General features: G+C 44.0%; 2 protein-coding genes across 14 annotated transcripts in view; both read right to left on the bottom strand.

Moving 5' to 3' along the window:
• The window catches only part of herc1 (HECT and RLD domain containing E3 ubiquitin protein ligase family member 1), a 47402-nt gene extending 41222 nt beyond the window's left edge, over positions 1-6180 (bottom strand). For 11 of the 13 annotated variants that reach the window (XM_088004545.1, XM_088004548.1, XM_088004555.1 and 8 more), the window contains exons 1-4: positions 4935-5065; positions 1138-2114; positions 390-485; positions 108-302 (exon numbers count right to left, since the gene is read on the bottom strand). In XM_088004545.1, the coding sequence (XP_087860671.1) occupies positions 108-302; positions 390-485; positions 1138-2088 (1242 nt within the window). In that variant the 5' untranslated portion in view covers positions 2089-2114; positions 4935-5065. Of the gene's footprint in view, positions 1-107; positions 303-389; positions 486-1137; positions 2115-4934; positions 5066-5971 lie in introns of those variants that run through there. The other 2 variants (XM_088004546.1, XM_088004547.1) reach the window with 2 other exon arrangements.
• Positions 6181-7018: 838 nt separating this feature from the next.
• dapk2a (death-associated protein kinase 2a) lies at positions 7019-15938 on the bottom strand. Its single transcript, XM_088004562.1, has 8 exons — positions 15668-15938; positions 13157-13378; positions 11793-11931; positions 11203-11332; positions 9955-10030; positions 9719-9871; positions 9589-9634; positions 7019-9327 (listed from the first exon to the last, which is right to left on the bottom strand). The coding sequence occupies exons 1-8, from the start codon at positions 15727-15729 to the stop codon at positions 8671-8673; spliced, it is 1485 nt and encodes a 494-aa protein (XP_087860688.1). The 5' UTR covers positions 15730-15938; the 3' UTR covers positions 7019-8670.
• Between the last annotated feature and the right edge of the window lie 199 nt (positions 15939-16137).

Here is a 16137-nt window from a genome sequence, read left to right as displayed (position 1 = left end):
TTCTGAGCCTGGAAACTAAATGTTATTTTCTGTCATGCAGTTTAACGTTTCCAACCATTTCCTGCCCCCCGCCCCCTCTTCCTCCTCCTCCTCCTCCTCTTCCTCACCGTCTGGGCGTCGGCGAAGCTGGCGGCCAGTTTGGGCTGCAGGATCTTCTCCTGGGTTCCCTCCACCAGCTGGTGGCTGCTGTTGCTGCCCCACACGTAAACCTCGCAGGTCTCCGAGACGACCGGCGCCTCGCCCGTCTGGATGCTGTCGGGGCTGACGCAGGTGCGGGAGTAGTCCGACGCCATGCGGCACACCTGGAGCACAAAGAGGGAACATTTAAGTGTTTTAAAATGTTGAAAGTTGGATGACGATGAGCAGTGGAGGAGCGTTGGCGGTCTCACCTCCTCGAACAGGCAGAGCGCCGCCTCGTACAGCGAGCAGAGGCCGTCCGGGGTCCTGGTGGGCTCCCTCCACTGGCTGCGGTCTGCTGTGGAGCCCTGACACCAACACACACAGCCGTCACCATGGAAACCACCAAACTGCCTGATAACTGAGAAATCTAATCGGAACCGTCACACATTCCCGACTTGTTAGAGTTTCAGGAAAACTCTGGGAGTTTGTTAAACAATCTAACTGTCTCCTTTAGTTATTCTATGCAGGAATAATTAAATATCTAAAAAATAATATTTCTAATGATTCCACTAAATATCAAGTTTGTAAAGCACTTTAGCGTTAGCTTCTGATAAATATTATGTCGGTTTAGCGTTTGCAGTTAGTAGAACTAGACTTTATGATTTCAGAGTTAGCACAGCTAGCATCCGCTCCACAGGAAGTGACATTTTAAAGTGTGTGCACTTCCTTTAGCTCCTGAAAGAGAGAAACTCACTACAGAAATCTTAACTGATCATTTGTGTAATTGTGTGATTATTATTAGTGTATTTATTAGTTTGATTCGTCATCACGAGTTTCTACATATTTTTCCATAAACTCTTGATGTGAAGAGTAATTAATTTCCCCTGATTGACTGTAAATAAAAGTAAACATGGATGTGAATAAGAGTAATAACTCTGAGACAACAATCCTCTGATTTCTCTCTACATGATTGTTTTCGGCCAGGCGAAGCGCTCTTCCTCGCCCAGTGATCCTCACCAAGGAGCGCCTCATCTGCATCAGGATGTTCATGAAGCAGTCATATCCCATCAGCCCCTCCTGGCAGTGCGGCGCCGCGTTCTTCTCCATGGCGCTGACCACGGCCGATGCTGCCAGCGCCATCTCGATCCACTCCAGCAGGTAGCGCAGCGAGCCCCTCTGGGACGCCAGCCCCAGCAGCAGCTCCGAGGCCAGCCGCCGGCCCAAGATGTCCGCCCCGGAGTTGGGCATGGTGACGCCCTTCAGGAAGGTCGTGACCTGGGCCAGGCAGTCGAGGCCCATCGGCGGGATCTTGCTCTCGTTGGCCAGGGACAGCGGCGGCAGCGAGCTCACCACGTCGATGGCCGTGTGGATCACGTCATTGCATAAGTTGATGCCGCCGCCCGGCGCTCCGCCGGGGCCGGGCGGCGGCGGCATCATCCAGCTCTGGCGCAGCAGGGCGAACAGCAGGCTGAGGCCGGTGCGGACGCCCATCTCGATGAGGGCGTCGGTGCTGGACCGCGGCCGCTCGCTCACGGCGTGCGGGTCGGCGGCGCCGGCGCTGCTCTCTGGGGAGTGCTGCTGCTGCTTCACCTTGCCCTTGTCGTGGTATTTGTTGGAGAGCGCATAGAAGACGCGCTGCAGCACCAGGACACGCTTCCGCAGCGCGGCGGCGAAGGGCGAGTCGGAGCACACCATCTTGGCCAGGGCCAGCTGGCTGCCCAGCAGAGCGTCCAGGTAATGCTCCTGCTCATCGCTGGACAGTGACTCGCGCTCGAAGTCCGGCAGCTGCGGGCCCTTGAGGCACAGCACCTGCTGCGGCAGCAGCACCGCCTCCTTGTTGGCCAGCAGCTTGGCGTAGAGCGCCGACACGCCGTTCCGCGTGGCGATGGACTCGCTGTCCTCCGTGATCCACGAGCTGTTCAGGTGCTCCAGCCATTTGAGTTTCACCGGGGGGATCATCAGCGCCATGGCCGCTCACTCTGGAGCCATCCGACCTGCAGACACGGCACCAACAATCAACCTTACAGGAAGGCGCCTGAGCAGAGGAGCGAACATTTATCACCGAACTTTATAACAACAAACTAGTAATTACTTCTTTTTAGGTGATGGTATGGCTGAGAGAAACATTCCCGTTTGTGATGCGATTCTTTAGGACCTCAGTCACATAGAGAAGTGATATTTGTAAATTCATTTAATCACATTCTCAGTTACTAACATGTAATTATATTCTCCTTGAATAAATGGAGAAATTACTGAAACTAAATCTCAACACTGGGCTGCACTGTGGCGCAGTTGGTAGAGCTGTCGCCTTGCAGCAAGAAGGTTCTGGGTTCGATTCCCGGCCCCGGTCTTTCTGCATGGAGTTTGCATGTTCTCCCTGTGCATGCGTGGGTTTTCTCCGGGTACTCCGGTTTCCTCCCACAGTCCAAAAACATGACTGTCAGGTTAATTGGCCTTTCCGAATTGCCCCTAGGTGTGAGTGTGTGTGTGCATGGTTGTTTGTCCTGTGTGTCTCTGTGTTGCCCTGCGACAGTCTGGCGACCTGTCCAGGTGACCCCGCCTCTCGCCCGGAACGTGAGCTGGAGATAGGCACCAGCACCCCTCCCGACCCCACTGAGGGACAAGGGTGACGGAAAATGGATGGATGGATGGATGAAATCTCAACACTAACAGCATTTCCAATACTTTGTCATTATTCCACTAATGACAAAAACTACAATTTCGCAATTTCTGTAATAAGAAAAAAAAAATCACACAGGAATAAGTTTGTTAAGGTGATAAGTCATTAAAATCACGCTGCTGCTGCTGCTGCTGCACCATCATCCTCCCGCTGCTTCCTGTCTTCTTCTTTGTTGTTTCTGTTTTCATGACTCCTGATGCCTTTGTGAAATAAACTCATTCCAATACGGCCAAAATAAACCACCTCATCCTACTGCAAAAAGGTTTGACCGAAAAACTTGAGTTTTTTCAAAGTTGGTGTTATTCCACCAATAAATTAAGCTAATTTATTTTCTTAATTCCAATTTGCGCTTTTCTACGGTCAATGGAAATACAGCTACTATGGCGAGCTTTTAACACAATTTATCAAAGTAAATGATACATGATTACAGAAACACCTTCTCATCGTTTCCTGAACAAACAATGAAAGTTTCTGTTTACACTAAACAGAAAACCTTTTTTTTAGGTTTGTCAACAGAAAACTTTCATTTCCCAGCAGCTTTACTCAGTCCGGCTCAGTGCTGCAGGACAAAGGTTTCTGTTTCTGACAAAGAGGTCAAAGGTCAGGTAGTGCTGGACTGTGGGACAGGCGAAAACAGCATTTAAATAAATCCGCCTTCTACAGCAGAAACCTCACCATACACTGAAAAAACCTGAAATTTATTCAGAAAAATAACTGTAAAAATTAGTAATCAAACGATTAATCATGATTGACTGATTAATTTAGTAATTGATTAATTGCTAACTGGAGTATAAAAATTCAAAAATAAAGGCCATTTAATCCAAAACTGTACAATAATATAAACATTTAGGATTAAAAATAAACCTTTGTGTTTATTTTTCAACCCATGGCTCCAGTGGTAGTTTTAGCTTCACGTTCTGTAAAATCTGCGATTAATCATATTTAATTATTAGTTAATCCATATAATCAATCCCAGATCACTCCTACACTGTATTGATGAGATTTTCACACATTGATGTTCGAAGGATTTTTTAGTTGTAGAAGCAAATGTTCAAGATTTAACTAAAGGAATGCTGTTATTCACATTCAAGGTTTTTTATTAAAAAATAATTTGTATTTTATAATATAAGATTAAGTGGTTAAATGAAAAATCTGTAAAATGTGACATTTTTTTAAAATCCAATTAATCGATTAATTATCTGAATAATAAGGAGAAAAGGAGTGTGAATATTGTACCAAAGAATTGGTGAAGGTCATTTCAGACCTTTATTGATTTTTAACAAAAATAATTCACCCTCCTGCCAAGAACAAAATGGTTAAAGAGCAATGTGAGAAGCACAGCGCCCAGTTTAAGGTGTTGGCTTGGCCTCTGAAGTCCAAGATCTTCATCCACTCTTCCGTCTCTGGGATGTATTTGTTGTTAAGGTTTTTCTTTCCCAGACAGCAGCTGAGGAAGGGTCCGTCAGAGCGCCGAAGGCTCAGGGAGGAAAACGCTGTCAGGGAGCTGATTATGCAACACCACTGACAGGGTTAGGTCAGAGATCTGAGTACTTTCTGCTCCTGGTGCACCTTCTGCTTCTTTTCCACCGGTAAAATCCGTCGGTTCTCCCACATTTCTCATTTTCCTGCAGGTTTTGTTGCGACATCTACTTTCACATTTCCGCAGATGCGCGTCTGTTTTCCAGCTGCTCCCCAACAAACGGAAAATCCCTCATAAACACAGAAAAACAAATATGTCCAACAGCAATTCATCTGCATCTCGGTTCTGGTTCAGATAGGAACCCATGACCCACCTGAGCAGCGTCCAGAACCCGGGTTCCTCTGACTAGCATCTAACAGTTGCACAAATCTGACAGCTCCGACCCAGACTGGTTCCCAGTACAGACCTGCTGTCTGCCCACTGGCGCTACCAGCCTCTCTGGGTTCTGTTGAGAACCAGAACGGTACCAGTTTGTTGACAGTTTGGTCTTTAACGGAACCAAGCATAAGAGTTTTAACCAACCGCCGCTGCTGCTGCTGCTAACGGTAGCTAGCTGCTTCACATTAAAACAGGCGGAACACAGAAAGAAAACAGCCAAACAGAGAGGTGACACCTTTCAGTGGAGCTCAAATAAAATGATTTAAAATACGTTACCAGCATGCAAACCGGTCCAAAGTGTCCCACCTTATGAAAGCAGACCTTTTTGGGTCAGAGTTAGCCTGGTTATCTGCTGCATCACAGCAGTGCTGAGCCGAGCTAGCAGCGGCTGCTAATGGCTAACAGCCTAAGCTGAAGTTGGCTTCCGACTGTAGATAAAGGGCCACACCGGTATTTTTTTTTTACTTCACTTAGATTGAAATACACTTTATCCCCAAGTTAATGAAATGTTGTCGTAACTAATATTATTAGAGTATTTCCAGAGAGTTGTTGTGGATGGTGATGCTGAAGAATTGCAGCGTCTCATGTTAGCATAACATGCTAACAGCTCAATATCTGGGCAGTAGAGAGAATATTCCACAATAACATGCACTGGATGACGCCATCTGTTGTTGACAAGCTCTGCTAATCCATCTCACCATTTGCTTTGCTGCTCTTCTTTAAATTTCTCTCTGGTTGTATGGTCAGAGGCAGAGAGATGTTGGAGTAGGGGATAAGATCCTGCAGCAACGTTCCACTAAACGCTGTAATAAATGTATTGGCTCTGGTTTAAAATCATAAATTTACATAAATTTAGTCACTGAGACACAGGAAGTTCATAGATGTAAAATTTATTCTGAGTTATGTCAAAGGTTTAATTTTCTTTTATTGTTTTCTTTTTTCTTATTTTTTCCCCAAAATCTGATTCTCATTTTGATAATCTAAAAATTAGACTAGATTGTTGTTTTTTTTTTACCCTGATACACTTAAATATTAAAAACTAAATGTATCTGTTTGTCTGGGTGAGGTTGTCAAAAATACTTCTAAAATTCTTCTTTCTTACAGTTTCACAAATAAAGCAAACCTTTCCAGATCACAAACTGCTGCATCCTAAGTGTACAAAGAAGCGTCACCGCAGATCCTTCTTCCTAGCCGTAACAGCAGCAAAGTCAATGCTGCTGTTACGGCTAGTCTAGAGTCCTTAAAAACAGCGGAGCAGCCCTTTACTGCAGCGCCGAATCGGAAGCCAACTTCCGACACTAAAGCTCACTCACCGTTGGGGTAGAAGGCCTCCTCCTCCTCCTCCTCTTCCTCTTCTTCCTCTCTGCGTGAAGCTTACACAACAAACCGGCTGAGCTTCATCTCACATTGGCAGCAGCAGCGGCAGCAGCAGCTCGGTCTCCGATAAGGTCTCCGCCTCTCCCGGAGCTTCCTCCGCCTTGAGTCCGCTCTCAGAGCCCCGCAGGCCGGTCCGCAGTCTGACGGTCTGTCCGAGCCTGGATCCGTCTGCCTGTCTGTTTGCTTCCCACCTCTTATGGCAGACACACTAATGTCCAGTTAAATCTAAATATACAGATTCAAATGTATTTCATGCAACAACTCCAACTTTAAAGATGAATTTTGGATTTCCAGACAAATTCAATATAAAGATGAATATGAGCACAAAACTGTCTAGAGTGATTTGGAAAGTTTTGTTTTTTATGGAAGAAAACAGCTGGCTCAATACTTAGAAATGTGTTGATAAATGACGGTAAAATGCAGAATGTACTGTTTTATGTGGAGTTAAATGGGGACCACAAAATTTGTTTAAAAATAGTTTAAACTGGAAAAAAAACCTTGAATCTGAAAAGTAGTTTTGAACTTTTTTTTTTTTTCGGATTCATTTTCCCCACAGAATTATGTTCATGTCATAGAAAGGGATATAGAGTCATCTTCTTCAATGGAAACATAAAAGTAAAAGTCAATAATTAAACTAATAAAATAAATTAATAAAATCATATGATTATTTTTTAGCTGTGTCCCCTGTAAATGTTTACTGAACCTGTCTGGTCAACTATGTGGAAAACTTTCTGGGGTTGCTACTGTTTATGGCCCCAATTTAGCTCCATAGCTCTCCCTCAGTATTTATTTCTATTTCTCACATTAGAAACTAAACAATAAAATATGATGTGTTATAATGACAGCAAACACTACTTATCTTCTATATAGAAAAAAACTATAGTTGAATGCAGTAAACTTCCCATTAATTACTATAATAAATAATAATATTATTTTCACATCATTTTCAAGTATTATATTTTTAATAATACAATTGTTCCCTCTCAAAAGATTAATAAACTTTTATTTTGTAAAGAACACATCAGACTGGAACTGGAAAATATTTTAAATATCCCAAAATAAAATATGAAAACCAAGAACAATAAAAAAAATGGAAATAAAAACCACACACAACCAAAACTATTTAATAATATCAGCCATCAGAGTTCATTTTAATTTATCACCTGATTGGTTAATTGCTGATTGCAACAGATTTAACTCTAACAGACTGAAGGTCTTATTGGGAAGCAAAGGATGAATTTACCCAGATTTAAACCATCCCATAAACGCACAGCCTGCTGATCCCCACAGCATAATGCTGCCACCACCATCTGTTGCTTTCAGACTTTTATTTGTTGTAAGTCATGAACTGTTTTACTTTGTTTTGGTCTGTCATCTAATCCTAATGAAAGATCTTGAAGTTTGTGGTTGAAATGTGAATGAAGGGAGTGAAAACTTTAAGCCCGCTGTATTTCTGAAGCTCATTCAGAGCAGCACAATGCAATCCAAACGGGTCGAGTCCCGGCTGACGCAACGAGGAGACGCTCCAGTGGTTATCAGGCCGGCCCAGACTCAGAGAAGCCTGGCCTCAGAAACATTTCCGACCGTATCTCTGCAGCTCATCTTGCTATTTTTGGGGTTTCATTTTCTCTGACTGGGTGGAAAGCAGCGTTACTGTTTCTGTTTCCGTCATCTCTTCTTCTTCTTCTTCTTCTTCTACTGCTGCAGTGGCTTCCGGACCCAATCGGTCCTCCAGAATAGAGGAACAACACGGCTCATTGACGTGTGACTGGCAGCAGCATTGCTAAGTTTAAACTCTGTTATTCTGCAGCTGTTCCAGTTCAGGCCACAACCTTAGCATGCTTCTTCTGCTGCAGTAATGGATTAAGTCAGTATTATGGAGGTTTCAGCTGTCTGAGTGTTTGTTAGCATCATGGCTACATGCTCCTTGAATCTGACCTTAAGGAGCCTCCACCGTGTCATTAAGAAGATTTTCTCTCTTCTTTAAGGGAGACAGAAGCTCCTGTTGAAGTTTGAACATGTTTTCCTGCAGTAACTGATGGAAACCACAAAGTTCTCCTTCTGCTGAACACTTTAACTAGACTATAACATTTCCTGCTGCGTTCCTGGGAATGAGCCTAGCCAACAGCCTGCTATCCTGTTTGGATCTGTGGTTCTGATTCCCAGAGGTTCTGAGGAAGGCCCAGCGGGCCGCAGCCTCTTAGTGAGGTCATTAGTGAAAGTAGAGGCGAGGCAGGATTACAAGTGCTGCAGTGATGGACCGGAGTGCTGCAGAGCGGCAAGAGAGTGATGATGTCACAACCTCAGCATGAGGCCGAAGTGCGCCACATCATCAGAGGTCCGACATGTTCCACCCAAAATCAGACCCAGCTTCACACAGCTCTGGATCCACTGAGTCCATTATTCAATAAAAAATAATAAGGAAGGAAGAAAAGAAAGAAGGAAGGACTCTGGACCCACTCCTCCTCCCAGACCCGGACTTCCTCCCACACCTCCTCCCGGACCCGGACTTCCTCCCACACCTCCTCCCGGACCCGGACTTCCTCCCACACCTCCTCCCGGACCCAGACTTCCTCCCACACCTCCTCCCAGACCCGGACTTCCTCCCACACCTCCTGGACCCGGACCTGTGTTTTTAGCGCTGCTGCCCGGTCTCAGTGAGGTCCAGGTTGATTCCGGACAGCAGTTCTCCTCCACAGGAGCGGCTGAGCAGCTCTTTGAGAGCTTCGTTCACGTCGTTGTTGAAGACGGTGGTGAAGCTGCAGTTGGGATAGCCTCCACCTCCTCCGTCTGCTGGGAGGGAGCCCACCGCCTCCTGCACCCACTTCAGCTCGTTGCTGAGCTCCAGCTGCAGGGCGTCGAAGTGGCCCTGCCTCTCCTGGAAGCGCTCGCTGACGGCGGCCAGGCTGCGGCTGAAGGTCTGCATGTCGTCCTGCAGGCTCCTCTTGGACGCCTCCACCTTCCGGAACTCGTAGCGGATCTGGGAGAGCTCGTGCCGCACGGCCTCGCTCTCCTCCTTGTACCAGGCCTCCTTCTCGTTGTATATAGAGACCAAGGCGTCGATGTCCTCCTGCAGGGAGTCGTGGGCCGCCGCCAGGCTAAAGAACGAGCCCTCCATCTGGTCAATGTCCTCCACCACCTGAGCAAAGCGCTCAAAGTTCACATAGGTGTTGTTGGGTGGCATGCTGGAGTGGCACTTGATGGTGTATTCTCTCAGACGTTTGGTCTTCAGCTGGCGGCGTTCCCGTTTCTTTGGCTCTTGGGTTTTATTCTCCTCTCTGAGCTCGTTGGACTGGAAGATCCAAAAGGAGAGTTGATAGAACAAAGGAAAGCTTTAAGCCTTCACTCTGGTCTCCAAGGTTCTGGAAACTAGAATGATCTCATGAACAAGGATCTTGTATCCTAAACATGCTTTCCTGGATCCATAAACCTTGAAAGGCCTGGACTATTGTAACTCTATCAAGTCAAAATACCAGAAACGCTTCACAACGTTACATTCATTCATTCACACATTCACACCCTGATGGTTCCAGGCTACTGGATGGCGGATTACCTTAATCCACGGGTGGTTGAGAGCATCCTGAATTGTTAATCTCTTCCTTGGAGACAAAGACAGAATAACAAGCTCCTCAGATCATGAGCGCCACCTTCCTGTGGGGAGTATATCACACCTCATTCGTTACCTCTTGTCTTTCTCCAGCAGCTGGCTGATGAACTTCTTGGCCAAGTCGCTGGTGTGACTGAAGAACTCCTCGTCGAACTCGTAGTTGACAGCGGAGATGTTCCCCAGAGTGTCCTGCTTGGTCTCCCCCAGGAACGGAGACGCCCCGCTCAGCCTGGAACGAAACAAACATCACTGCCCGGCTCACCCCGTATGGTTCTGGAGGCGGTTCTGCTCAGGACGCTCCGGTTCACTTGCAGGATGTAGGTGATCACTCCGACGCTCCACATGTCCGCCTCCAGCCCCAGCGGCTCGTAGTTCACGATCTCTGGAGCTGAAACAGAAAACAAGACGAAGTACAAGCCAACTGGGTTATTTCCCTCAGAAATCACTTTTCTAGGTCAGAATGTCATAAACTTCATTCCTGAAGCTCATAAGTATAAATCCCTCAGAAACAAAGCCTTCATAAAGAGTAAATATGTCAGCAGGCCTGTGACGATAATACATTTTGTTGGACGATAAATTGCCCCAAAACTTATTGAGATAAATAATAATATTGTTGTTTTGAGACCATCTCAAGTAATATAATGGTAAAAATAATACATCTGATTCTCAAAGATCAACTTTAAATTTTAGCACTGGAACTGGAAGACATTTAAATATGAAAATAAATAATCAAAACAACAGAAACAACAAATAAAATGAATTATGAAACAAAACTGTCCTTCAAAAAAAAGGGCTGGTTGAGACCAAAGCACCAAACTGAAGACTTTCATCATCCAGTTTTTGGTAGAAAGACAAACAATACATCATACAAATGGAAATTATTTAGTTTGGTGTTGAGATGGATTGATTTATTGCTTATTGGGACAGGCCGAGGCGTTGGTTTTAGTTCGAAAAGCAAAACTACCAGCTGAAAAATAGTATAAAAGCTGAAGTTTCCTCAAGACTAATATTAACAGTCAACTGGCCAAACTTTGAAAAAGCATGAGGGAAGTATCAACAGATAATCTGCAGAAACATGAAGTCAGTCTGAAGTCTGACAGGACGGACCAGTCGGACCGAGCCGATCGGACCGGGCCGATCGGACCGGGCCGATCGAACAGAGCCGATCGGACCGGGCCGATCGAACCGGGCCGGTCGGACCGGGCCGGTCGAACAGAGCCAATCGGACCGGGCCGATCGGACCGGGCCGATCGAACAGAGCCGATCGGACCGGGCCGATCGGACCGGGCCGATCGAACCGGGCCAGTCGGACCGAGCCGATCGGACCGAGCCGATCGGACCTGGGCGATCGAACCGGGCCGGTCGGACCGAGCCGATCGGACCGGGCCGATCGGACCGAGCCGATCGGACCTGGGCGATCAAACCGAGCCGATCGGACCAAGCCGATCGGACCGGGGCGATCGAACCGAGCCGATCGGACCAAGCCGATCGGACCGGGCCGATCGAACCGGGCAGGTCGGACCGGGCCGATCGAACCGAGCCAATCGAACTGGGCCTCACCTACAAACTCCGGCGTTCCCAAGATGTTCTTGAACTCGACCCCGGCTTCGATGGTGTGGGCGAGGCCGAAGTCAATGAGCTTGATCCTGGGCAGCGCCACGTTCTTATCCAGCAGCATTATGTTTTCCGGCTGCAGACAGCGGGATTATTCCAGATTACAGCGGAGTGGAAGGTTTTCACACGTTCAGCTGACCAAACAATTCCATCCATCCATCCATCCATCCATCCATCCATCCATCCATCCATCCATCCATCCATCCATCCATCCATCCATCCATCCATCCATCCATCCATCTCACTGGTTTCAAGAAAATCAAAGAAGAGATGGTTTTACTATAAGCTGAAAGATGAATCTGTTTTAGATAAATCATTTGAGTCAAGAAGTTAGTTTGAAGGTTTAGACTCATATCTTTGCTAACCGTTCAAATGTTTGCTTCATAAAAGCTGTGAACCAAAACATCTTTGTTTGTCCTTCAGTGGGAAACTAATGACGAACATTGAGTTACACAAAAGAGGGTGTGACCTCTTCAGGTGACCACACCTCCTGGGTCAGTTCAGGTCGGGTCGAGTCGGATTGGGCTGGGACCAACCTTCAGGTCAAAGTGGGCGATCTTCCTGGTGTGGAGGTAGTTCACTCCTTCCAGGATCTGCTGGATGAACTGAGTGGCCTCCTCCTCAATCAGAGACTCCTTCTGGGCCAGGAAGTCAAAGAGCTCACCGCCAGATACCCTGAAACCAGAACCAGAACACAGCTTCAACTGGACCAGAACCAGAACCAGAACGCAGCTTCAACTGGACCAGAACCAGAACCAGAACGCAGCTTCAACTGTACCAGAACCAGAACCAGAACACAGCTTCAACTGGACCGTGTTCTGGTTCAACTGGACCGGAACCAGGACCTGACACGGCTTCATTTGAACCAGAACCGGCTGCAGAACCTTTCTTCTAATCATGTAAACTGTTGACGTTCTGACAAACAGCATCTTTTCTGCAGCTAAATTCTGCCCCCTGGTGGCGCTCTTTGGTATTGCATTTTGGTGAAGTAAAAATCCCATTCCCGTTTGGACTCTCCATGTCTCTGACTTCCTTTCGATGTAAACAAGCTGACACAAGATCATCATGCAGGATTCAATGAAAAACAGGAGGATTATGTTGAATTATGTTCATTGCATGTCCACAGAAAGAAATTAGGGTTGAAATGATTAATCGGAATAATCAATTATTGACAGTTTAGTAATCTATTAATTGTTAATTGGAGTATACAGACTCTAAAAAGACAATTTACTTAAAGAACAACATAGTCAGAGCATTAATACACCCAAAGCTGTACAAAAATATGTACATTTTACTACTGAGTTAAATGTAAACGTGTTCTTCCCAGAACTCCTCAAATGGAATAGTTCTGGTTTCGCCTTCAAAATTCTTCAAATTCTGTAAAATAAAAAAAGTATATCTGTGTGTGTATATATATATATATATATATATATATATATATATATATATATATATATATATATATATATATATATGTATATATATAGCAAGGGGCTTACTATATAGACAGTTAGATGCAGATGATGAAGCATTCACCAGAGGAATGCTGTTATTGCAACAAGATGTTGATTTTCTTACTTAATCAAGGTATTTAATTATTTGTTTATTTTTATCTTTTCATGTATTTCGAATGTTGTGTGAAATAAGTTGAAGTGGTTAAATAAAAAAAAAATCTGCCAATTTTCTATCCAGTTAATCAATTAATTGACAAAAATAGTCAACTAATCATTAAAATAATAAATTAATCATCAGAATAATCGATGAATCATTAGAATAATCGCCAGAATAGATTATTACTAAAATAAATAAATCCTAACCAAAGTTCAGGAATATGCACGTTTGCATGAATATGCATGAAGTTCCCCCAACAGCCACACGGTGGCGGTGTGTTGCCACTCACAGCTCCAGGATGAGCACCACGTCGGTGCGGTTCTCGTAGACGTCGTGCAGAGTGACGATGTTGGGGTGCTGGACCTGCTGCAGGATGGTCACCTCCCGCTCGATGTCCTCCCGCCGGACTCCCCGGGAGCTCGCCATACTCTGCCGCTTCTTGATGAACTTGGCAGCGTAGTCCAGACCCGAGCTTCTCTCTCTGCATTGCTTCACGATGGCAAACTGGCCGCTGAAACACAGACACGACGTGAGGGCGGCAGGGTCAGGTCAGCTGCAGTTCGGATCCGACATCAGGAAAGATCGGTGAGCAGAATAAACCTTACCAACACACGAACGATGCAAACCAGAACACACAAAAACAGAAAACGTAAAAATGCTGCAAGTAGCAAAAACAACTGCAAGAATGAAATGCTGTAAATTTATGAGGTACTCCAGACCACTAGGGGGAGCCGGCCACCAAACCGCATGGGTCCAGCCAGCGATTGAAACGATTAATATGAAATAATCGCCAGCTAATTTAGTAATCGATTAATCGTTAACTGGAGTATGCAGACTAAAGAAGTAATTTACTAAGAAAACAACACACTCAGAGCAACATAAAAATAAATATATACACATTTTTACATTTAATATAAATGTGTTCCAAAAAAAAAAATCTTTCCAAAAAAAGTTGTGGGTGGCAATAGGTGTTTTTTTTTTTTTTTCTTGAACACAATTCCGACTTGATTATTTGAGAAAAAAAAAAAAAAAAAAAAAATATATATATATATATATATATATATATATATATATATATATATATATATATATATAGGTCAGTTTCTAGTAAAAATAGAGACAAAAAAAATAATTACAACTTCTAGATAAAATGAAAGTTAATTAATTGATTGAATTGATCTGGTCTGCTTCAACTTAATCTCTATTGAAAAGTTTCACCAGGATCAGATTTGATTTGTTGATGCAAAAGTATTCATACCCTTTGAACTTCTTTTCTTTTTTACATCACAGAGGAAAGAGGTAGGACCAAAACGCCAACTTCCACCTGAACCGGCAAAGGTTCACTCTGGGAGAGTTTTCATTCCTGGAACATTTGACTGTTTAGGAGGAAATTCTGCAGAAATAAGTTCAGCGATGGCCTGAGGGGGGCGCTGCATGCAGGAAACAGCTCAAACTGTTTAAGGCAACAACTTTCTCACTTTTTACTCTTTACTAAAGGAAAAACTGCAGCTAAAAAAAAACCATATAGCTAAAAAATGCAGCTGATATTTTGACTGACCGCTCCACTTGATGTTTTGCTCTGATGGAGCTTTTCTGATGATAATCTCTGTCTGTCTCACTTCCATTTTTAGTACTGCACACATTCTGCAGAAAGACGCGTCTGGACGGTGTCAACCTTACACGTATAGGCAAAAACACAGAAAACACAGAAAACATAAAAACATGGCAGTACTGTTTAACCCAGCTCGAAGGCTGCTTCCTCTGCTGACCAGTTTGTAACCAAACACCGAGACGTGCCGCCGCTCAGGCAGAAAACTGCTGCTAAAGATAGAGGAGGCCTTTAAAAAGCAGTTTCATCAGACGAGCAGCTGCTCCTGTCTCTGACGAAGAGCCGCGGTTCACCTGGAAACTCAAACTTTGGTGACATCAGATAATGATTCAGAGATTGACATTTAGTTCAGGTCAGACCGGCAGCCGTTCCCTCTTTACATTATGTAAATTTAACTCCATTTTCCCCAGAAAATGTAAATAAATTCATTTTATCGTTGCTGCTTCATACTTTACACACTTTACACCTACGTAAAACTGTAAATATTTATATTCAATAAATTTGAATATTTGTTCAAATAAGCTTCGTTTGTCTAATTAAAGGCATCTTTTGAGAAATAATAACCTTTAACAGGTAATAACCCCACATTTCTTTTTTCTGTTTTATTGGTTTTATGTAATATTCTAAATTTACATATAATTTTTCATTAACTGAAGTGGGAAATCATCATTAACAGAAATAATGAATGGAAAACATTCGTCTTTGTGTTTTATTTAACAAATTGAGTTACTTAAATAAATTAACTTTTCAATCATATTCTAATCTCTGCATGTAATTAAAGAAGATGAGAATTTCATCATGACAAGAAGACATTTTTATATGTTTGTTGCTATTATCTTGGAAGTGAAACAGATGAAAGTTAGGAGGAAATTTGCATATTTCCAAAAAGAACATAAAACCACTCAAGAAATCTGGACGTTCTTCGAGGATTCCTCAGATATTTCTGCATCCTGAATTCCTAAAGATCTTGGAGTAAACATGATTATCCTCCAGAAAGGAACAGATTAAATGTTGGGTGAAAAAAGGGAAAAGCTACAAGAAGAAATGCTTCTGTTTGTCCCAGAGACAGACATTAAACCAGTGACTGTCATGTGGATTACATTTATAATCATCTATTTTAATCAAATAAGCATTAATTATCATTAATTATGTCTTCATGCAGACGACAACTGTTGAATATTGCATGAATACCTGCCCAGTTCTTCTCCAATCTCATAGAAATCCTCCACATTCTGCTGCTTGAATAACTCCATGGCTGCAGCTGTAAGCAACACGTTTCACTCTTTATCCACAAACCATCCTGGAAATAATCTGAAAACTAAAATCACAAGTTGAGACCGTCAGCTGGATTATTAGAAGCAAACCTTTTCTTTATAAAGTAAAACTACTTCATGTGTTCATCGTGGTCCAGAATGTCCCTCTGATCTGTCTGCTCTGCTCCAAACACGAAGACCGAAATTGCCTCCGAACTCCGTACAAGACTCCTTACTGAAAGCTGCCAATTTAATGCGGCGCTGCTCTGCAACAATGAACGTCTGCTAGCAAGAATAAAAGTGAAATACCTGGAAAATAAAGACTTCAGAACTGTACTTTTCAAGCCGAATGAATTAACAATCGCACAATATTCAGAAGATTACGTCATGAAAAAATATCCCACACTG

Source organism: Poecilia mexicana, unplaced genomic scaffold (genome assembly GCF_051168715.1).
Source record: "Poecilia mexicana isolate PSO_F unplaced genomic scaffold, ASM5116871v1 scaffold_3, whole genome shotgun sequence".
Lineage (NCBI taxonomy): Eukaryota > Metazoa > Chordata > Actinopteri > Cyprinodontiformes > Poeciliidae > Poecilia > Poecilia mexicana.
This window is presented reverse-complemented; position numbering and strand designations above follow the sequence as displayed.

Bases quoted from the DNA above. Each gene is read 5' to 3' on its own strand.
- dapk2a (XM_088004562.1), bottom strand. From the start codon at position 15,729: ATGGAGTTATTCAAGCAGCAGAATGTGGAGGATTTCTATGAGATTGGA. The intron at 11,932-13,156 runs GTGAGTGGCAAC...TTCTGGTTTCAG, and splicing joins GTGGTGCTCATCCTGGAGCT to GGTATCTGGCGGTGAGCTCT. The intron at 9,328-9,588 runs GTAATCCGCCAT...TGGATCTTCCAG, and splicing joins TCAACCACCCGTGGATTAAG to TCCAACGAGCTCAGAGAGGA.